The 24,553-nt window shown below is 40.4% G+C and overlaps 1 protein-coding gene across 2 annotated transcripts in view; it reads right to left on the reverse strand.

Moving 5' to 3' along the window:
- PRUNE2 (prune homolog 2 with BCH domain) overlaps positions 1-13,767 on the reverse strand; it is a gene marked incomplete at its 3' end in the record, with an annotated part of 141,167 nt that extends 127,400 nt beyond the window's left edge. For both annotated transcript variants that reach the window (XM_082075834.1, XM_082075835.1), the window contains exon 1: positions 13,648-13,767. In XM_082075834.1, the coding sequence (XP_081931960.1) occupies positions 13,648-13,683 (36 nt within the window). In that variant the 5' untranslated portion in view covers positions 13,684-13,767. The remainder of the gene's footprint in view (positions 1-13,647) is intronic.
- Positions 13,768-24,553: the final 10,786 nt, after the last annotated feature.

Below are 24,553 nucleotides of genomic sequence, written 5' to 3' on the forward strand. Positions count from 1 at the left end.
ACATTTGCAATTATGTGAAGCTGGGACCCTGAAATTAATTTCTCTCCAACAATAGTAACTAAAAATTGCAGACAGACAATGTAAGCTTAGGGGGACGAGGAAGTTTTCACGATGCAAGTCTAGTTTTCAAGTTTATTTAGATTCTTGACAGAACCAGGAACAAAATAGGACACTTCTGCATTCAATAAATAATAGCTTTCATATTATCATTCTGCTTACCACTCTCTTCTTTCTTTTTGTTTTTTGGTTGGTTGGTTGGTTGGTTGGTTGGTTGGTTTTTGTTTCTTTGGTTGGTTGGGGTTTTGGTTTGGAGGGGGAGTTGGTTTTGGTTAATTGGTTTGGTGGAATTTTTTGTGGTTTCCACTCCCTGGCCTTGACCCTGTCTCACTCACCCACCATTTCAAATAAAGTTCCATTATTTCCAACAAGCTATTCCTAACTTAGAAGTGTCAGACAATAATCTTTTTCGACACAGTACTCAGCACAGGGATAGAATGGGGCTTGCAAGTATCTAAATATTCTGTAAAGATGCAGAAATCGCAAGAAAAGTCCCTTGCCCTGCTTGTTATCTATTCTTACACACTTTTGGCTACTTTTCTTATTATAGCAGTGTTTTCTAGCAGTGCACACAACATGCTCTTCTGTCTATCACCTGTCAATCTAACTCACATCAAATTAGCAAAAAGAATAGGCTACTTTCTAAACATTCAGAAATGTGTTAAGGGATCCTCAAAACAAATATAATGCCATGTTACTCTTAAAAAAAAAGGCATATTTGAATTAGAAGGCATGCCACTCTTCAGCTTCTCTGGACTGTCAGAGATGAATAGCCTGTATTGAGCACTAAATCTTTTTAACTGGAAAATAAATGGTCTTTCAGCTGTAGCTGTGTACAGTGTCAGTGACATCCAGTCACCTGTTCTGTTCACTGCAGCTGTGGATTCTGCTGGGATCTCTTGGGGATGGAGCTTAGTCTCTCTTTCCTGCTAAAAATGACAGTCAGTTGGCTTAAAATGCTTTCTCAAGAACCTGTGATGCTCTGAATGTATCTGTTAATCACATACTCATTAACATCCAGCCTTGAAAATACATATAAGAACATGTCAAATTATGAATACACGGGAGTGCAAATATATTTTAGATTTTGTATAAAAGCTTGCAAAAATTTGTTTACTGTATTTCTTTTAGTTTCAAATAAAGAGCCAAAAGCTCTTCATATTTCACAGAATCATAGAATTCTGGAATATCTCAAGTCAGAAAAGACCTACAAAGATCACTGACTCCTACTCCCTTCTCCTCGCAGGACTATCTAAAATTAAACTATATGACTAAGAGCATCATCCAGACACTCCTTGAAATCTGACAGGCTTAGAGCCACAATCACTGCCCTGGGGAGCCCATTTCAGTGACCAACCATCATCTCAGTGAAGATCATTTTTTTCATGTTCAATCTGAACTTCCCCTCCTGCAGCTTCATGCCATTTCCTGGTGTCCTATCACTGCTCACAAGAGAGAGGAGATCAGCATCTCCCCCTTTGCTGCCCCCATAGAGGAAGCTGGCGGCTGGCATGGGGTCACTTCTCAGCCTTCTCCAAGCTGAACGAGCCATGTGACCTCAGCAGCAAATTGTAAGTCTTGCCCTCAAGGTTGTCAAATTTTTCCTTCATCTCAAAATGAAAGTAGAACTTTAGGAGTACTTTGTTTCTTGAACAGTTTTTTGTCAGAAAGGCAAAAGCCAAAACATACAATAGGGGCATAATGAAGGTCTAGTTCCCCCTTTCTTTAGAGGTGTAAATTTACCTAAGAAGACAGTATTTCTAGTCCCTATGAAAGACACCAACCAGACCAGCCTTATTCAGTAAGGTCTTCACCCTTGTCACCTTAGCAATCTTCTTGCACATCTCAACAATTCCTGGAACAAGCCTCCCTAGAGATAAGCAGGAAATGAAACACACTGCATCCCCCTGAATCCCCCAGGCTTGACAACAGTTACACTTGGTGGGAGATTCACTACAGCCTGCATATGAGTGCAAGTTTTGTGCATGCACAAAACACAGACAACATCCCCCAGCTAGTTCTGTGGGATTACAGAAACAGTCTTCAGGCTCACACTGTGGTCATGTTTAGCCATTTAAGGCAGAGAACTCTGCCCAAGTGCTCCCTAGTCCATTAACCCACTTGCAGAGAGAGAGAATTTGTGTTTCTCTCTGTGCATGCGAGCAACAGAAAGTATGAGCGCACAAGCAACTGAACTAGATCAAAGTGGTATTTTATTTATATGGGCTTAGTGAAAGCTGGGATGTCAGGTTGGACAGACACGTTCAATGTTTACACTTTCCTTCCAGTTTCCTCTATCTTGACTTCTTTTCTTTTGCTAACACATATGCTTTCTACCTGAAGGATCTATGTAGTCACTCTGGAAACACTAAAATCCAAACCCATGCTTTAAAGTGAGTCCCACATTGTCAAAATGCAATAAATCTGTAAGAGACATTCTCATGCATCTGGAAGAGATGTTCTCACCTTACAATGCCTGAAGTGCAACCATCTTTTAAGCTCTCAAATTGGACAGAACATGTCAGATCTACTTCAGCTGTTACTTCTGCTACTGTACCACAGCGTTGCTGCCTCAGCTTAAAAAAATGCTATGAAATAGTACTGGGTTGTCCTGCTTGCTGCCATAAGCCTAACATATCTCAAGCAGAATTCCTTGTCTCTTGATTACCCACTAGCTTCATTTGTATAACCACTTCTGATTTATGGAAGCAAACAGTAGATTCTGCTTTTACAGACTGATATTAATTCAATATCAGTAATTATTATCTGGTTGGGAGAGAAGCAGCTAGATTTTAATCACTACTTAATATGGCAACTAACTAGGTTGCTTTTTCCACAATATCATCAAACATGACCAATTTAAACTCTGAAAAACTGAAATCTGCAAAGAATTCAAATTAGTATCTAACTAGTTTAAAAGGTAAGTGATTAAGCACTCAGTCAAGAATGGAACATTTTCCATCAAGCAGACTGAAAGTCTTCATACTTACTAAACTTAACTAAAATTATTTCTTGAAATCAGTTCATTTCTTCTATCAACTGTAATTTGTGTTTTATTTAGAATCTGTAAAAAAAATTATCTTTTCAGACCATGAGATTGTAACTGGCCCAATTTTCACACAGTGAAGGGCGAGGGGGTGTGGATAAGCTGATGGCTGTTTTCATTTGGTTCGTTGCTGTTTTAAATTAAGGTTCAACACTCTGATATTGAGACAGGCTCATGCCAACAACTATTGCAGAAACTTCACAAAATGGATCAAACAAAAGACTTAAGACCCAGCCTTAGAAATCCGTCTTCCACTGTGTGGAAGCTGTCAGTTGGAAACTGCAGTGTTTTTAAGAGGTGAACAAATAGTTGCTAAGATTAGATCACCTAACTGATTTTCACACGTGATTTAAAACAGGATATGAGCCCATGTCTCTGGAAACGTAAAACCAGAACTTCAATCTGCACCACTCTCATCCTTGGAATTAATGCTTTAATGAACAGTTATGCCACCCTTCCAAAGAAGAAACGAAGTCATGGCCTTTACTTATTCCTGCTAACACTGACAATTTTGAAGTTCTAGCGTGCGTCAAATTCTCAAGGGAGGAGCAAATTTCACATAACAGCACAGAACTCTTTTTATTTAAGTTTATGCATCTAGCTTCTTAGAATATGCAGAAAGCAAAGAATAGTACAAAACCATCTCACACTTCTTATTCTTTTATACAAAACAACTTTTATGTAAAAACATAGCCAAAATGTAACATTTTAAAGCTGTTTGCAGCAACTCTGAAGTTTATCATTAGCCTCTACACTTTCATCATATCACAAAGAGATAAATGCACACATTTCCCTGAGCAGTGGTGGAGAGGAAGTATATAATCTCCTACTGCAGGTTATGCCTTAGTCATGGGACTCAGCCTATAAACCCCTCACAAATTGAATAAGTAATTCATTTTGAAGAAAAAAAATAATCTATAGATCAGGTAAATTTGAATTACAGTATTTTTGCTAGTGAAAAAATTACCACAGCTACTGTCTCAACAAAGTCAAGAGAAAGGACAGCTAAATCCATCTTCGCAAAAAAGGGAAATTTCATTTGTTTTCTGCACTGAAGTTCTCCCAATTAAATGGGTGATTTCCTTTTTTATGCCTGCTGAATTAAAAGACCCAAAACTCAAAGCAACACAGAAACAAATCCAAAACCAGAAAGAGGACAGAATTGAAACAGTGGTTTTAAAATAACAGCTGGTCTTTTAACTTGAAAAGGCTATCAACTTTGAAGATGTATAAAAAAGTGTGCAGGAACCTGGTGGGCTAATCCTTTCAGAATTTCATACAGACCTACATGTCTTAAACACACAACACACAGGTACATCATGTAAAGCCACTTGCTTTTCTGAGTAGTATGAATGCCCAGGACACAATCTCAAACAGATTTATCTGGAGAAAAACTAAGTAAACTTACTTTAAACTTCTGTGGACTGCATACACGCCGCATCAAAAAAATTGCAGTATACTTTTCCAGCATGTTAACCTATCATTGCACTCCTTCTGACTCGGCTGTAATCCAGCCAGGCCTGCAAATGACTTTGACTGAGTGTTAAAACCTTTGTTAAGTAAAAGCAAGGCTGCTGAATCAGTCAACTGACCACTTGCCAACTGTCTATATTTAGAAGAAACTGTTCCTCCAAGTATTAAATTTACTATTTTTTGTTGCTTCATAAAAAGTCAAATATATTCCAAGCAGAGCAATTCTGCTTCCCATATATCAAAAAAACAACAACAAAAAAACCCAAACAAAACAAAACAAAACAAAACAAAACAAAACATTTTTTAAAAGGGGGAAAAAAAAGAAAAAAAAAAGAAAATGAAAAGTTCCTTTCTTTCCTCCTATCCTGCTGACTGCAGGAGAGCACACAAGGTTGACCAAGCAGAATATGCCTTTCTCTGTTAGCACACTTGCTAGACTCCATGTCTCCACTTATTTCAATGAGTTAGAAAAGCATGGTAACATCTGAAGAAACAATGCAGAGGTTTCTCCTTCGTACCAACTCATCTTTGCTCAGGGGTCTTTAATCACTCTTGTAAAAGAGCAAGAGACTATTTCTTAACTATAATTTGTAGCACAACAAGATTAACCATTAGGGAAAAGGACACATTAGCATGACATTCTGTCACTTAACCAGGCACTGTATACAGAGCCACTTACAAACAGAAAAGAGAATCAAAATTTTGTCAATTACAAGAAGACATAAACACAATTATTGCTATCAAAATATGGCAATAGCAAAGTTTCGTAACTGGTACAAAAGCAGTAAATCATGTCAGGTGTACTGCAAAATCTCACTGGGCTCTGGACAGGAGCTGACGTAAGGAGGCTTAACACTAATAAATTGAGTCTAGAGGGGAATGTACAAAAGCAGGTTATGACTGTGCAGGATGGAACTGGGCCAGTGCATTAGATCTATTACACATTATTCAGTTATTGTCAAATGATGCAGAAAGAAGGAAAGAGAACTATCTGACACCATCCAGACATCACTGTTTTCCGAAATGTTCCTAACCTTTTCACTGTCCATCCTCTGTCCTTATTGTGCTTCAATCTATTCATATCTGACTAGAAAAAGTGACATCATTCCAGTTGTTAAGGATCTGTCTAACTGTTGCTGGCACCAGGCTTCTTCTTTGGAGAAAAACAATATAACAGGAAGATTATCGAGTCATTTAAGCTCTGAGCATGATCTCCCTCTGGCAAACAGGACTTTGGTGATGCTCCCGTCCTGTCCCTTTCACACTAAAGTCCCACACCACCTCCACACCTTCCTGGAAGAATCTCACCATACACTCCAAACCTGACCTTTTACACCATCTCCTTTTAGCACACCTCTTTCTCACAAGGACATATGTAACAGATATATAGGGGTTAATAAAACTATCCTGCCCATCACTTGGGTCCGCAATCTTGGCATCCTGTTCATCATCCTGCCTGTTGCGAAATCCCACAGTGTTTTTTTTGTCATCAACCTCTCCTGTCTACCCTGAGAGCCAAAACACTGGCTATCATTACCTGATGGTTTAATCACAGAAATGTTATTTGTCTTCAGCAGAGGTAACCTAGTAGCTTCCAGAACCACACTATGGAAACTCTTCCCCTAGTCTGTGGTTCTGACCCTGTCACATCAGCTCTGTCCATACATGCTCTCCGGGCTCTCCTTGATCCCACACATTAAACAGAATCCCTAAACTACATTTTGTAACCTTTTCAAACCTTCCTCTGCTTCATCCATCATCTCCTATTCAATAATAAAATGTTAACATTTATCTCCAGCCAGTCAGTAGCAGAGGAATGGAAAGAGTAATCAGATTTTCTCATTTCCTCCTATGTTGTCCCTATGCTTAAAGACACCAACCCCCACAATCTTCCTTTTTCTAACTAACTACACAAAGATGCTTTTCGAATTTATTTCTGTGTATAACAATTAACAAAGGATGCGAGCTACACATGCAATGATTCAACACCCAAAAAGTTATTCAGGATAGAAATTTGGCTTAATCTTGATTAATCTGATGTACTTCACCCCCTCCAGTGGAAAACCCACCACGATGTGCTTTATTCTTCCATTTCCATTCTTCTTTTTTCTTTTTTTTTTTTTGGTGAAAAAGGAGAAAATATCACTGCACCAGAGACTAATGAAAGGCAAGGTATGCAGGCTATCATTTTAAAATGTTATTTCTGTCCTCTAAAACAAACAAAAAAAAATCAGGAAAAGCATTTTAATTTTCAGCTTCTGCTACATGTCTGTTGCCTGTATGGTTTTAGTGAAACTATAAAAGGCTATTAAATAATTCAGCATATTTTCCTTACAACTGTAGGCTGTTTTCTAAAGTAGTTTTATATATGTTCATCCAATACAGGTTTTATTTTGGTTTGCTTGTATAGAGGGGCTTCCATTCCTTCCTCTGGGACACTGCTCTCCTAGCTAAAAGACCTCATTTTCAGGAAATATTCTCTTGTTATTAAACCTCTTCTGAGCAATTTGCAATTTCTTATTTATACCTATGTACATAAATGAATGATTTATTCTTTGCATTGCTTTTAGTACCCCATAGATCCAGACTGCTCTCATGTCTCAGCTCAGCAGTAATTTAAGAAAGCTTTATGTTTAGTTCATCTTTATTTCCTTGGAAGTCAATTCTTTAAACCATTTTGTTATGATTCTCTGAATTCTTTCTCCAGTTAAGAAATATTTTTGGTTATATAATACCCAAAACACAAGGAAGCATTCCACTACAAATTCCACAATGATGATGAAAAAGATACCGAGTCTAGAGGACATAACCCTCCCTAGTAAAGATGTGCACGTTTGTATAAACACACAGAGGTCTGTTACTGCTTTACTATGCAATATGAAGGTTTCATCCCAAAAATCACATTTTTAACACTTATATCACCCTACAATCATGTCTTACTTGCATTACAGTGACACTCCCATCTCCATCTTGCTATTTTCATGCTCTCAGATTGTTCTCCTCATATTGAATGTATATTTGGAATTACTCTTCAAAAGAATGTCCCACACTATTTTTCTAATCATTTCACTCATCTCTGTAAGGCCTGTAACAAGTATCTGCTCAGCACAGCTCACAACTATTCTTTGTTTAAATATTTATCTCAGAATTATATTAGCACAATGTTTACTCTTTTTTCCACATTACTAATGAACCCTGACTCTGAAGTTCATGCTGCAGAGTACATGGATTCTTCTGACTGATTTAAGGAACCAAAGGTTAATCGGCTGGAAGACTCTGATTCTGCAACATTTTTAGGTTTCCAACAGGAGTCAGGAGTTTTCCTTTCTGCGACTCTTGTTACCAGTGGTCATCAGTGCCCAGACCACTGGATACTTTATGGTGCTCTGTAAATATCTCTACTCAGACTAACAACTCTTCTATTAACTACACCTTTAAGTAGCTTTTTTACTGTTTTATAAATAATTCATCATGTATATACTCACTTACACATGTGAGTTTTCCAACTGAAGTCAACATCATTACTCATAATTCTGTACATTCTGTACATACTGTAGGTGCCCTGCTAAATGGAGTAAAGTCCCCTGTGAGCTGCTGGATTAATGCAAAGAAGATACATGAGAGGGCGAAACTTGATTCTTGTCTTAATGATTGAAAGTTTTTTTACCCCACTGCTAAGATAAGATAAGATAAGATAAGATAAGATAAGATAAGATAAGATAAGATAAGATAAGATAAGATAAGATTTCCCAGAAAATAACTTCTGCTTCACTTCCATAATGTTTTTGACTTCCCATAAAGCCATCACATTATTCCAGCTAAATCAAATATTATTTTCAAAGTAACCACTAATATAACAAAACTCCAGACAGGCAAATAAAAGGTAATATGAACAGACACGCAAGTGACTCAGCTTGTTTTTAAACTGTGGTCAAATACATCTGTTCAAATCATGCCATCATCACTAACTGTTCTTTGAACTTCTTCACCTCAGAAACAAGCACAACATTCATTTTTCTTATCTGTCAAAGTAATGCCTTGGAAGCCTTTTTTACTGTTCTCAAGGGCATCTCCCTGGTTATGGGCCCAGCCCTCACTTTGGGAAATGTCCAGTCACACAGTCCAATTTTTCTCTGGGCACGTCTGTCTCAGGGCATGATTCCCTATTTGACCAGTGTATTATTCTGCCAGCTGTAACATTGCTCTAGAATTATAATCTCTTTTCTTATGGCAGCAAGGGATTAAAGGAACTTGAAGTTTTAGGGGGTTGGTTTTTATTGTTCTGGGTTTTGTGGTTTTTATTGTTTGTTTGTCCTAATACTGTTAACTGCTGAAGATGACACAGCATTTAGAAAGATTATGTCCTCAGCTAATCTGCTACTCTCTGCAGAGGGAGGACCATCTTTCAACTGCTAGTTTGAAGCAGTTTACTGCAGGATGTGGATATCTCAGTATCATCTGTGCACTAAGCCCTTTCCCGGGCTCATTCTGTCCTCTTTGACTTCCCTGAAGCCATAATATGAAGCATTAGGCTCTCCATTAAGCAAAGACCTAAGGCCAGGGAAAAAGTACTGGCTGGCAGCCATTGTCTCAGCATCTCTCAGGGGAAATTCTGTCAATTTCTTATTCTTTTTTTTTTAATTCTTACAGCTTCTTTCTTGACAGACTCTGCCTATTTAACTTCTCACAGTCATTCAGCTTTACTGCAGTCTGAAGCATGAGATTACTTGAAAAATACCAAACTTAACTACCTCATGCAGCACACAGTATTTCACACCAGAGAATTCCTAAAGAAATAATTCTGAATTTTTACTTCTCTATTTAATTGCCTTTAATATTTTGATAATCATTTTGATAATCATTCTAAAGATACACCCCTGAAGCCTCCAATTTTTTATTTATTTTTCTAATTAAATTCTACAAAATTATGTATTGACTGATTAGTCACTCTTCTCCCACTTGAGGGCTTAGCTGTGCCTCGAAGATTATAACCTACAGAGAGACAGGCTGAATTGCCACCAAACATACCAATAACATAAGAAATTGGGGAAGAGACAGCAAGGTTTTGTGAAGTATGACATTTTTGTAGGAAATCTTTTAAAGTTCTTTGAATAATTCAATAAGCATGCAGAGGAAGACAAACTAGGCAATGCTTTGTACTTGAGTCTCCAAAAATATTACTCAAGAGTTTCCTAGAGGCTAGCGAAGAACCTAAATCACCAAAGAAAAAAAGAGATGTAATCCTCTTATGGCATAATAAAGAACTAAAAGTTAGGAAAGAAAGGACAGGAACAAATGGCCAGTTTTCACAATTAAGGAAAAATATCTGTGAAGGATTCTTCACAAGGAAACGTGCTGGGATATGTGCTGTTCTTCATATCCATAAATAATAAATAATATTACTTCCAGTAGAACAGGCAGGCAAATAATGAGCTGACAAAAGCTGCAGACAATACCAGATTATTCAGGAGAGTCAAATTTAAAACTACCTACACAAGAGCTGCAGAAGGGACTTATGACACTGAGGGACTAGGTAATAAAACAGTAAATGGAAATAAGGACAGTGAAGTGCAGACTAGTGAAAATATGAGGAAACAAGCCCATCTCCATTTTTAACTATATTTGGGTACCATACACAGTCAGATCGGCTTTAAAATGGGTTTTACTAAGCAGAAAAAACATCATGTATTCATTTTAAATTTAACTCTGAAAGCATCAGAAAAATTCTTTCTGACAGTAAAATAAATAAGTAAGTAGAATATACCAAGAACTCTTAAGAAAAAACTAAAATGCTGCAATACTACTGTCAGTCTTTTACACACTCATGTCTCAAATACAGCAGGCAGTTCTGGGCTCCACAACTTTCAAGGGGCTGATAAAATTATAAAATCTTCAGAGAGAGGCCACAAGGATGAGTAGAGTGATAGAACAGTGTGTACGAAGGAGCAACAGAAAAACTTAGCTTGGAAATGTTTGGGAGAAGAGATAGGGGATATGGTAATAGTGAACACCATGGAGAAAGTGAACTAAAAATAGTCACTCAAGAATTAAGAACCATGGAACACCCATCAAAATTGTTGGCCAGATGGTTTAAAGCAAACAAACAGGGATATTGCCCCAGTCACACAGAGCACATAATAAAATTGTAAAACTCACTGTCTCAGGGATTTTGTAGAAGCCAAAGCATAATTGATTCAGGGAAAAAAAAAAGGCCAACTGTATGGAAGATAGCTCTGGCTTTGCCTAACATAGTACTTCAGATATATATTTTTTAAATCAGTACAGGCAATCACTGAGAATGTTCTATGACTACATGACAATTCACAAAAGGAAAATTCATTGTTCTTAAAGAAAAAAATAGCCTAATGGAGACTTAATTATTAATAGATAATACACAGATAATTTTCTTCTCTAACAATCAATGAAGGTACACAATACAAGAGTCTTAGAAAACCAAAAATGCCCAAGGCCTTTGTGTGGTATACTCTGAGGCCAGAATTTGCTTCATGTGGAAAAACAGCCTTGATTAATGTTGTGGCTGGAGCCAGACCCAAATGAATAGGGAAGCAGTTGCAGTAATGGTTTCTCCTGCACAGTTTGGAGCTATTGTTCATGAGTAAAGAAAATTTTCCTTTATTCATGCTGAATAGTACTCATGTAGTCAGTACACTGTAATCAGTTTAACGTAACAAGATTACCTATGGTGTGATACTAGCGCTCTAACATCATCAGGCCTCTGAGATATGACAGTGGAGCCTTAGCGTGTTCCACAGATACAGCTGCAGCACCACAGCAATACACAGCAGCTCATTAGTTCTGGGCCATTTGCCCATTTAGCCAGGCAGCTTTACCTTACATTGGTGACAAACCAAACATAGCCCTTTGTTTGCCCTCAACTCAGTATATGGCTACCTTGTAGCAGCACAGAAGGCTTCTCCACTAAAGGCTTGACCAGGCAGGACAGAAAACACTCCATCAGCCGTCTGTGTTGCAGGACACAATCTTCAATTACTCTGGGTTACCTTTTTCCAGGCTACTGTGGTACAGGATTACTTGGCAAATGGAAGTCCACCTATAAGATTTGTTCTGAACTGGACACACTAGTGCTCAGGTGCTTCCTCCTCAGCTGTGTTCAGCTGACATAACAATGCAATGAAAAATCACACTCTGAAAGACATTTTCCCCCACAATACTCTTCCCTGTAGAGGAGACCTCCTCCCAAATGTGTTTTTCTCCCGCAGTTCAGAAGGTACAAAGGGAAGTCTGTATTTCTTTTGAAAAGCCACTTTGCAGAAATAAAAGGGGCTACTGTTCAGTTGCCATGCTCCCTGTTTCATCTAAATTAGAGAAATAATATTACCTATTTTCCATTAATCTCTTGAGATTGTAGTTTTCCAGACAACTCCTTTCTGATTATAACAGCCACTCAGAAATATTAATGCAGTATTTGCTTTTAGCAGTAAAATCGAGATGTTCTTACTGCATGCCATTTATTAATGGTGTAGAGGGGACCACTATCATAACATAATTAATGTCTATTAACATTAAGTAAGACTAACTTTGACGTACTCAAGCAGGAAACTTGTCAAAACCAAATCTCCCGTTCAAATGTTGCAATAGATGACATGCTGATGTGAAAACGTATTACCTATTTGTCACTGCATTATGCAGTATCTTTTAACAGGGCTACCAAAATTCAGTTTGTTTACATGAAAACATAATGGAAACACTTTATAAACTCCTAAAAATATACAGTAAAGCAACTTAGCTGGCATGTGATCAAGATTACGTACTTCATGTTTACTGTTAACGTTTGCCAACACAGTTAAATATTAAGGGAGCCACCAAGGGATTTATTTTGTCTTCAGTTTTGCCAGTCCTCTAAAAAATGCCTTAATTCTCTGATTTCCAACATGTGTGACAACAAAAGATAGTACAACAAACCATCCTTTAAAAATCATTACATAAAGAGCATGATGGCCATCAGAGAAAGAGGATCTTGGTTTTTTGATCGCTCACTCTCTAGAGATTCATAACAGGTGTATGGAACTGGGAAGACCCTGCTATTCTAATTATCAACAATGAAGTTTACATTCAGCAATCCTCCAAAGCATGGGGAGGAGACCCTGCAAGTCCCAAGTGCCCAAAAATATAGGGCAATAGTACCATCCACTGAAATTTTTTTCCTAACTCATTATTAATCCTATAATTGAACATGCTTCTTAGAGCTGGGATAGCTAGCAGGAGTGCAGGCTGCCCATGAAAGCATAATAACTGCAAAATGAAGTTGTGCACAGAAAATCAACCCCTACAATTGGAAACAAGCTGGCATAAGACCATCCCAGTCTCAAAAACATCCTACCTTCGCAATGCACGTAAGGGAAAATGACAGCACACACTATCTGGGGCCAGATTATCAGTCACTGTAAACAAAATAAATGCACTGCAGTTTCAGCACAACCCTACCAACAGAGTCATTCCAGAACAGGACCTATATGTCTGCACAATTCCTAGCACAATATTAACTACCTATGGCAGATGAGACACCATTACAGGGCTGGTCCTCGGCCACCTGAGCATATTCCTCAGTTATTTTAAGTCTGGCTTATCCAAACTTATCTCCTGCTCCTAGTGACACTTAGACCACAGAAATGGCAGTTTTTTCCATTACTGCTGATATTTCTTCCCCATTCCGCTGCACAACTTGATGCATCTGAAAGTAACTGCAAATGCGCAAATAATCCCAAAATGGCACGCTGCCATCCCCCACATGCCTGTCAAATATGGGTTCACATATTCGTAAAGTGGAGTATTATTCAGCAATAACTAGAGGGCAGAAAGGTGTGAGAAGAAAATGCACCCCCAGAACATGCTCCAGCCGACGCAAAGGTCACAAGCCCCATCCTCTCCTCACTGCCCGCCCTGCTGAGGAACGCTGCTGAAACACTCCGAGAAGTTTTGGGGAGCATCCGCGGCTGCCTCACCCGGGGCTGCGGGGGAAGAGGCCGATGTCGGCAATTACCGGCAACTCGGGCGAAGTTTTCTGCCCGCGGCGCCCCGCCGTGACTCACCAGTTTGGACTGGGCGCGCTGCAGGAACTCCTCCATGGCGCCGGCCGGCAGGACCGCCGCGCCGCGCCCCGCCGCGCCGCACCGCACCGCACCGCGCCGCGCCGCACCGCGCAGCGCTCCTGCGCTGTCCCCGCGCTGCCCGCTCTGGAGCGCGGCCCCGCCGCCCGCCCCGCCCCGTCCGCCGCGGGCGGTGACGTCAGGCCGTGCCGCAAGGGCCGGCGCGGAGGGGCGCGGCAGCGGCGGGAGTCGCCGAGCGGCCGGACCCCTCCCGCGCAGCGGGGTCGCGGTTCTCCCTGTTCCGCGCCTCCCGTCAGGCCCTGACAAGCTCTGATTTGTGGCGTTTCAATAGCGTGTGGCCGAAATAAAGGGCACTCTAAGACCCGCCTCGGGGTGTCAAAGCAACAGGTACGAGCTAGTGGCTGCTGCTGGTCCTTAGGCGGGAATTTCGCGGTTTCCCATTTTACAGATGGTAAAACTCAACAATGCAGAGCTCGTGGGCATCGGGGCAGAGGCAGTGGCCGTTTCGGGGTCTCCTTACCGCAGAGGCATAAGCTCTGGAGGTACAGTCCAGGCTCCAGAAACCCCGACTGCTACTTCAGAACTAGGATCCTTTCTGACTATAGCGCCCACATTTAATATCTATCCAACTGAACAGCTCATGAAGGAGCCTCCTACCATAGCACCCACTTTATAGAGATGTCAGAGAGCTGGAGTCCCTGTCCAGTTCTGTAGATGTTTGTAGAAGGTCATGCGATGAGTGTAGACTAGACCAGGAAATAAATTGCAGGATTCAAAGCTTCTCTGATGCTCTCACACCACTAGTATTCACCAGTGTGTTTACTTTGCCTGCTGTAAATAACTAACCTGAATAGTACAGATTCACTGGTCCGATCAAGTTGTGTCTTACTGAGGAGTTACCGATGGCTAATTATTAATAAATTCACTGCTATGAGATCTGGGATTTTTTTCTCTTGTGTGTTATTTTACAGCTCATTGAAGATATCACGATAAAAGCCAAAAGCTCTTGCTTCCTTAATAACAAACTTTTTCTTATGAGTGTAATTCACTCATATTTGATTTGTTAATTCTTTCATGATATCTTGCAGATGCTATCACTGAGTTGCCTGTCATGATCAATCTATTCTGCCTAGTCATACCTTTGTGTCCCAAAGTGTTCTGGGCAACAGGAAAAAAAAAATCTATATCATAACCATTTAAAACTGAAAGATGAGTCTTCATTAAAATATTTGAGTGGACTGAAGTACCATGCAAATGGCATGAAACAAAGTATTGTAAATTACAGTGTTCAACAGGGGGAAAAAAAAAAAAGATTCTGCTACATTTACTGGAACTCTTTTTTCTTCTGAAACACATTAGTGTGTTTCAGAACTCTATCTGAATTTGAGTTTTCCCATTATTCTATAGAAAAGTAGGTCTCTTGAAAGATTACAAGTTTTGCCCAACATATTCTCATATTTGTAACTTGACATTTAAACTAAATCAAAAAGTATTTCAATAGAGGACTTGCTGTGTAATTTGAGATGCAGAGATGAGGTCTACTGAAAATGCTTTGCCAAGTAAGAAAACAACATGATCTTGCAAAAAATGGGGTATAGTATATATTTCCTTTCAACAAAGTCTGCAAAACAAGGTAAAAAAATGGAGCTTGCTACAGCAGCTAAGCTGAAGTTTAGAAAACTGATGTTTAAAGGGGTCATTTTTGCTGCAGACTTATTTAAAAAAAAAAAAAAAAAGAGAAAAATTATGTCAGAAGTCAGACTCGGGACAGCAAATAGTTGGAGAATAAAAAGCTGAATTTCCTAAACAGCCAGCGAAGTTGTGTTCTTATGCCTCATACCAATAATCACACTCCCATATACTGTAAATAAAGTGTTTTGAGTAATTACTTCTTAGTACATCCAGTTTATAGGTGTCTATATGTGGTTATGGAAAGAGCTGGTAAATTTACCTTATCCAAGCAGTCTTGCACTGAGCTTAGAAGAACCCTGTGGATTCTTTGCTGTACACATACTGGGAGTCCAGAGATGGAGCCAACAAAGCTGTGTTGAAAACAAAACAGAATGTGCCTGAGCTCCCTGAAAATATGTGAAAGTTATCTTTTTGAAACTGTTTTCAAACAACTTGTTTGCTACCATAATTATTGTACAAGTTAGACATTGCGAAATTAATTATTCACATCCTGCTGTGCAAAACCATGAACAGAGAATTACTCTTTGTATTTGCTTAATGTTTTATAGAAATTCCTTAGCCTTAGATTCTCCTCTTTTCTACCTGCTTTGCAGCCACTGAATTACTTGTGCTTTACTGAAGCTTAAATTTGATATTACTTGGGACGCAGATTATTTTTCTTGTTTATCTTTCTGAAGTAGCTAAACAAAACCAGTTCACAGTCATCCAGAAGCTCTTCCTAGGGGGTGTCCTTCCCTTAATGTGTGTAACAATTCCTTATGAGATCAGCTGGAATCATGTATGTGTCCCAAAGTGAGAATTTGCTCCATATCTCATTCACAATTAATGATAAAGTAACCGACTTGTTGATCAATGCTGAATTTTTGTGTGTTCATAAGCACATTTGCAAACCTCTTGTCACACTGAAGATATTAAGCCACTGAACTGTGAGTTTTACTCTGTAAATTTGTGTGGTTTTGAAAATGTAAATACAAATATAATGTCAGTGTAAATGTAAATACAAATAACATCTCCTGAAAGAGAATATGGTTTGAAAGTGCATGTTTCTTTATTCTCATGACAAAGGAAAAGGTTTTGGTTTTTATATTTCAGCCATTATTAAAGCATGCAGGAATATATAGTGACTTTGCTGTATCATTTTTCTGTGTCCTGAAAAAAATATAGGAGCAGGAGCAGAGGAAGAAGCTCCAAGCTGCTCTGCTAAGGAGAATGAGAGGAAAGGGATGGCATGGCCGCAAGACAAGGGGGAGGAAGCAGTGTGGCTGGGGATGGCAACCCCACCTGTGCCGTTCACAACACCGAGACTTTCTCTGCGGTTGTCAGATCTTTATTTTCTTTTACTGCCTGATAACCACTCCTAGCAGGCTGGAAGCCCTAGAGGGCCAGCTCATGCCCCAGCTGCTGGCCCAGCCCTGGTTTCGGCAGCTCCTGGGCCGTTCTTCTAGCGCTGCTGGCTGGGGGGCCTCTTCGGGCCTGGAGAAGAGTCCTCGGGGCTGACAGCCTTCCTCTTCAGGGCTTGCCGTGGCCCGGCAGAGCTGCCTTCTCTACCCCGGCTGGAAGAAGATGGATGTGGACCAGCGTCGTCAGGCTCCTCCTGGGGCTCTGCCTGCAGCCCAGGGATAGGAATTGGGGCAGAGGAAGGGCTGCGGGGCCCGTCCTGAAGGGCAGCTGCTGAGGTGCTGGGGAGGAGGTCCACGTTGGCGCCTTCAGAGCTGTTGGAGGAAGCTGGGCCAGGCGTGGGAGATCCTCCTTGGGAGACAACGGGGCCAGGGGCAGGCACGCGGCTGCCTTCCCGCTCCCCGGCAGCCTGGCCGTCCTCCAGGCCCAGCCGACGCTCAGCCTCCCTGCTGCAGAGTTGCGCAGCGACGTCAATCAGCTGGTGCACAAACGTCGCCGCTCGGTTTTGGAGGGTGGCCTCCAGCAGCTGCACCAGCTGATCTTCATCCAGGCCAAAGAGGAGCAGCATGGGGGTGATGAGCGCCTCCACTGTGCCTGCCCGGGAAGACCGTGTCCCAAAGAGCCGGTGCAGCTCCTGACGCACCCAGCTCAGGACGGGCTGCAGGAGAGCTGGGTGGTCCTGGAAAAAAGAGGCCCGCACCCTGGGCCGGAGCCCACGCAGAGCCGCCCCGGTCACCATCCCCACAGGCCATGCTTGTCTTGCTGCAGCTCTGCGGGCAGCTGCATTTGCAGGAGCTCGTCCCGCCTGCCGGCCAACAACTGCTCCTGCCCCAGGTGCTGGGATGACGTGCTCCTGGAAGTCGTCATCCCCCCGCACGGAGTGCAAGATGGATGTCACCCTCCTCTTGCACAGGGGGCACTCAGGCTTGCTCTCAGTCCACCGCACGATGCATGGGTAGCAGAATTGGTGGAGGCACGGCATCACGTAGCTGGCCTCCTCCCAGCTCTCCAGGCAGATGGCACAGCGCGTGTCCAGCTCCGAGGCCATGGTCTCCATGTCCTTCGGTGGGTTGGCGGGAGCTGTGGGTGTCGAGCTGCTCCCTCTCACCAGTGCTGCAGCAGCCGGTGTCACACTAGAAAACCAAGAGAGGCCACAGTTGTTGGCTGGCGCAGGGAGAGCTGCAAGAAAAGCCCAGGTGCCTCCAGAAGGAAAGCCTCCCAGCTCCCCAGGGTGAGCTGTCCCTGCCCAGCTCACCTCTGCTGCCGCGAGCGAGCCGCCTCCTGCCTGCGCCGCTTGCCTGATCCTGGCAGGGCCCAGCAAAATCCTCCAATGGCTCTGGAGTTGCCACTGAGAGTTGCAAGGAACAACTCCCCGAACACAACACCAGCACCGACAACAGCCTCTCTCAACACTCCAAACCGCGCCAACTCACTCGGCTGGAGTGCAGTCACGAGACAGCTGGGTGACGCTCAGCGCCCGGCTATAAGCTGAGAGGGACGCCTGGTCACAATGGACTGCTCGGCAACGTCATAGTCCATCACGACATGACATCAGAGCCCGCCTCAGGAGAAATCTTAGAGGAAGACCAGCATCTTCTGTCCTGCCTCTGGCTTCTATTTATCTGGACTGAGACATAAGACTCTGTGTATCTATCCATGCCTTTAAACCTCTTTTCATTTGTAAGACCGAATGATCCATTTCCTATTTCATATGTGACATTAAAAGAAAATTAAAAAATAAAAATATAGAACCCCCAACACCTCACTAGAAAGCTTGCTTTTCCTCTATCCAAAGAAAACTCCGAAAAACTCAGAGGACGGCTAACCACCTAACTCCTCCCGATTTTCAGGAAGAATGACATCTACTATAGCCCTTGTTCTTCTGTCTTGTCCTTTCCTTGTCTTCTTCGTACATGTTAGTAAATCAGTTAAATTAGTAAATGCCTAAGTTATCTGAATTTTATCTAAACCAGGGATAAGCAGGCACAGACTAGGATAGAAACAGACCTTCTACTGGCTGCTCTTCAGGCACAACACAGAAATTGCCATGGAAATTTCACTATCAGAAAAATCTTTTTAAGGGAAGGGAAGGGAAGGGAAGGGAAGGGAAGGGAAGGGAAGGGAAGGGAAGGGAAGGGAAGGGAAGGGAAGGGAAGGGAAGGGAAGGGAAGGGAAGGGAAGGGAAGGGAAGGGAAGGGAAGGGAAGGGAAGGGAAGGGAAGGGAAGGGAAGGGAAGGGAAGGGAAGGGAAGGGAAAGGAAGGCAAGGCAAGGCAAGGCAAGGCAAGGCAAGGGAAGTCATCTCTTATCCAAGCTGAACAAGTTTCTGTCTGCAGGGCCTATTCCTCAGCTGTTGTCCATCTTCTTTGCCCTCCGTAGAGTTTTGTGAAGTTCATCAATGTCTTTCCTGTATGAGACATCCCAAACTGGACACTCATCTATATATGGTCTAGTGAACACAAATTACAGGGAAATAACCACCCCTGTCAACTTATTGGCCTTGATCCTCTTCATACACCCCAAAATGCTGTTGGCCTTCTCTATTGCCAGAGTATACCACTAGCTCATGTTCAGCTCAATGTCTTTATTTTAATATTGAGAGAAAATATCAACTTATTATAAAAGTGTGGTGAATACCGTAATCAGGTACATTGTTGAACTTCAGTAATAAAGAGAAAGATCAAGTTTGTCTATATACATTTGATGGTATGTCTACCTTATGTCATGGTTTAACTCCAGCTGTCAAAGATCAGACAGACACTTGCCCACACCCCTCACAGTGGGATGGGGGAGAGAATCAGAATGGTAAAACTCAAAAAACTCCTGGGTTAAGATAAAAACAGCCTAATAGGTAAAGCAAACACTGTGCACACAAGCAAAACAAAACAAATAATTCATTCACTACTTCCCATAGACTGGCAGGTGTTCAGCCATCTCCAGGATAGCAGGGCTCAGTTACTTGGGAAGACAAATTTCATCACTCCAAATGATCCCCATTGTGGCAGTTGCACATCCCTCTGAGATCCAGAGCCTTCAATAGGGCAAGGTGAAAGCTCTATAATAGTCCCTATTGCTCTTATGAAAAATTAAGTATGGTAAAAATGAAATTGCTGTTCCTTTTCCTGAAGGGTAGAGAAAGAGAAAGGAGAAGCCATGCTTGGCCAGGAGATGACTCCTAAAGATCTGATATAAGTATCTGTTGAGGTTTTCAAAGCCTGAATGCATTAATCTCATTTGAGCTGTGAATAGCACATAATTCTTGTGTTACAATAATTGTCAGTTCTGTTCTTCCAAGTGAAACTGAGTAAGACACCAGGGTACACGTATTTCAGCCAAGGCTGGCTACTAATTCAAAGCCAAAAAGCACCACTGAATCAATACCAAAAGTGCTTGGAGGTGTCCCAAACAATAGTTGATTTAATGGCTTGCTTTGTGGGAAAGCACAGGCTGACAGACGCAGACAATAGAACTGCAGGTTTAGTCCTCTCCAAAGCTCCAACTTATACCAAAAAAAAAAAAAAAAGGAAAAGAAAATTTAAGAGTGTGAGAAGCCAGATCCAGATTCATCTCCCATTAGCACTCAGTCCCTGGAAACCAAGTTCCCAAGTTGCCCATCAAATTTCAATACAACTGAGTACTAAGACAAGTTATTATAGAAGTCAACCTACTGTGCTGCTGCCTCTTTCTTACCACTTATACTGAGAACTTACGCAAATTACATGCCCCATGTGAATATATCCCTAAGTGTTCAAATGATCAGCTGACTAACAGACTGAGCATTTTACTTCATTTGCACAGCCTGAGTGCTGGCTACTTGTATTAAACTAGTCCTAGGTCAAAGAAGTAGTTCTGATAGATGTGCTCAGCTTTGCAGGTTAAAGCTGTTACTAAACCTCCTGTCCACCTACCCCTCACTTGGCAATTAATTGGAGGACTTAAATCATTAACATTGTTTTCTTCCCAGGCACATGGGTGAAAGTCCTTGAAGACAGATCTCCTTTCTCAGCAACATTGTCTCATGCCTTTGACAATAAGGTTTTATGCTGCAGTGAGCACAACGTATTTCCAAGTTAACTATAAGAAAATTAAACAGGACATAAAACATCAGCTGTTTTATAGATTACCATTAATAAATTCCATATAGTATGTTTATTATTATTGAGTTTTGAGTTGTTCAGTAAAAGTACACAAGAGAACATTCTTACAAATATCAGTTTGAATACAAATAAAAAGAAAACAAAAACGTTCCCCAAAAGTCAAATGAGAGAATATAATGCTAACAGAGTATTGGCTCTATGACAATAAACCTGATTCTGAAACAAATTACACTGAATATTGTATTAGTTATTATTTGAAATCCAAAGACTAATAGAGGTACTTCTCATTTTGCAAGCTGACCAAAGTATGACCAAAGTAGTCACAGATCAGCTAGAAGTAATTTTTAAGTTAGAAACTACTTAATTACTAGTATTTTGTATTATAATTTCTTAGCCAAGTCTCATTCCCCAGATGGTATAAGAGCTAACTACAATTACTTTCATAAAATGAATGCTATAAAGCCATTACAATTCTTAGATTGAACTTTGAAATTCATACACACTCAACAAATTCCTAGGACCTCTATCTTGAGGACAATGCTGACAGTTTAGTAGATACACTGAGGCTAAAATTAAGGCTTGTGCAATTGTATGAGGAAGACGAAAGGTTTCTTTACCTGGAAGTAGAAGAGGATTTACTGGGAAGATCCCAAATACCCATAAAAATGTTCTATATGTTTAATAAAGTACAATGAAGAGCATTCTGTGGTTGAGATTCTCATGTTTCAAAGGGAGAAGGTTACGGGGACGAAAAATTACCTCTGACTTCTTTTTCTTAAAAAAAAAATCTGGTTCTTTCAATGAAACATATAAATACAACAGTAGAATTACAAAAATACAGTGATCAGAAAATGCAAGTGAGGCGAATGAATGTACATGTAATCTGGCGTGAGGAGACGGGGGGAGCGTGGCAGAAATACATACATACATACATACATACGTACATACATACATACATACATAAGATTATGCCAGAAAAGAGTGTAGAACTTGCAACACACAGTCCTTCCTTTACATCTGAATGAAGCTTGCTGACTCTGTATACCTCAAAAATTGTCTGATTTAAGTGCACGATATCTTATAGGCAATTATTCTGGAACAACTACCTCCAGTTTTGCTGTGTTGTGGTTACTCTATGTACAACTAGCAATATAAGCAACAGTCAGTATTAAAATGACTGTTTTTCTCTAGATACACAATGGCAAAGTATAACCCAAAGCTAGGAAAGCGAAAATTTAAGTGCACGATATCTTATAGGCAATTATTCTGGAACAACTACCTCCAGTTTTGCTGTGTTGTGGTTACTCTATGTACAACTAGCAATATAAGCAACAGTCAGTATTAAAATGACTGTTTTTCTCTAGATACACAATGGCAAAGTATAACCCAAAGCTAGGAAAGCGAAACTGAGTGCACTTTATTAGAGAAATTAATTAAATGTTCAGTCTAATATTTCCAAAAGTAACTAAAATCTTCCATTTGGGCAAAGCAAATGTTCTTGACAGGTTAGCTGAGGACTGGCCTGTTTTCATCAACAGGCTATGATAGTATACAGTGGTACTAAGATAGCTCATAAAAACATAGGAATTTTATTCATCATAGCAGGAAGTAAAATTTATAATTTGCTCCTCTTTGCAGTCTTACTAATGCAGCAGAAGACTGTTTTTCCTAAGACTGTTTTTCTTTAACTCCTTCCTAAACCACTGCAGCACATTTCCACTTCTATACATGGAATGAGACAGTAACTCAACAGTTTCTACGTGGCTAAATTGGGTAAAATTAAAATGTCATCAGTTTGGAGGAGTTTAAGGGAGTAACTAGTGTGTGGCATGCCACATGAGATATGTATACTAAGTTTAATTTAGCCTTAAAATTGGTATTAAACTTCATCACATCAATGGTAAGTTTTGCTACAAATCCCAGGGAGCTTCAACATCATCACATAAACTGGGGTTAAATGGAAGACGTTGGCAACACCTAAAAACAATGTGTTTTACTGGCAATATCTATGGTTGTTAGTTGAAAAACATAGGAACAAATTGAAGCATTAACATAATATATGCAGACCATTCAAAAAGCACGATTATCATATTCTGAAGATAATACTAAAGAGTACTTGAATACACAGGTTCTCATTCTAAATGGATTGTGTTCTATATGACTCTAAATCAACATAGATGTTGAAAATTATCACTATAATTATCAAAGAGTAGAGTTCCTTAGCAGATTTCTAGTTACTAGTTAACTTCCAGTCATTCAGTTAACTTTGGAAGAGTTGCAATTGTTTACAAAGAGAAATGGTCTCAAATATTTCCCATCACCTTTTTATCCTTTCCCATGTATTCCAGCAAGTATTTTAAATTATAGCTGAGAATGGGTCCCACAACACATAATTGTAAATGTACTGCCTTCCTATAAGCTGACAGAAGGTGTTTTATATGGTAGAGCTGGAGATCTCCATACAGATTTATTATAACCCTGTCACTGGTGGACTGATAAACTGACCAAAGATAACAGAAACCTGGAGATGGTAATGTTTCTTTGTGATAGTCTGTCGTAATATATGAGACACAGTAATATGTTCTGGGAAAGATGCAAGAAAGCTTCTGCAAGTTCTACAGAACATTATGCATTTATGGATACCTCTTGTGAAACAAGTACAGCCAATGTCACATAACACCACCAAGGTGCTGCACAATCTTGTTCCTACAAGACACTTCCAGTGTGATTCCAATACTCCACAGATGGATAATTTTGTTGATGAAGAAAGGCTAGAAAGCACGTTTTTCCACTGTTTTCATAAAGTGTCTGTAAAATATTATCCAAAGAGAGCCTTTGGTAATAAGACTTCACTCGTGGAATACTGTATATTTAATAACATTCATGCATTTTAATTATCCAAACAGTTTTTTGTATTCAAAGGGAGGAACGTGGCAAAAAGCAATAGCTCCATGAGCAGCACAGAGGAGCAGATCAATGAAGTGTCTTCTAAGAACATGTATATTTCCTTTGGAGGACTTTCTGATGTCTGATTTGGAAGTCTTGAGACTTTTGATGGTTGATGTAATCTTTATATCACCCTGTCAATGGGTAATCTGAAATTTAATAAAGATAAATTAATCTTCAGCCTTTAATTCCTCTCTCCAAGCTAAAATATGTGAAAAATTATTTCAAATGTAGTTGGAATGTATCAATGGTATAAAAGTTATTGCTGGAAACAGTAACAGACACATAAAAACTCATTTCCCATGGAAAACTGGCTAAAGCAGACATTGTTCTGCCAAGAGTTGTTTAGGCCTGCAAGTGCTTTAATCAGTAGCACACTATGGGAGAAAAAACAATTGTTAACCATCATTATAGCTTTAAATGCCCAGCCCCAACAAACACCTGCCCCTGTATATGACCGAGCTAGCTAAAGGCAGCATTTAATACAAGGCCCATGCCAAGCTGTCTCTTTTACTTGCACTATCTCAAGCTTGTAGTATCAGCGCTGATACTACAAGCAAGTACTTCTGGTACTTGCTCCATGTGGTTTAGAAACCTGAGAGTGCAGGAGCACAAAGGTAACTAGGCTGCATATAGTGAGTAAATATGGCTATGAGGAATCTGGCTGTGTCCATGTGGCTTCCTGTTATTTTTGCATGAAAACCAAAGAAAACAAAAGTTTTGAAGTATTTTCTGTTACTTCTGTTTTATATTTTTG

Source organism: Streptopelia decaocto (assembly GCF_964273445.1).
Source record: "Streptopelia decaocto genome assembly, chromosome: Z".
In the NCBI taxonomy this organism is placed as follows: domain Eukaryota; kingdom Metazoa; phylum Chordata; class Aves; order Columbiformes; family Columbidae; genus Streptopelia; species Streptopelia decaocto.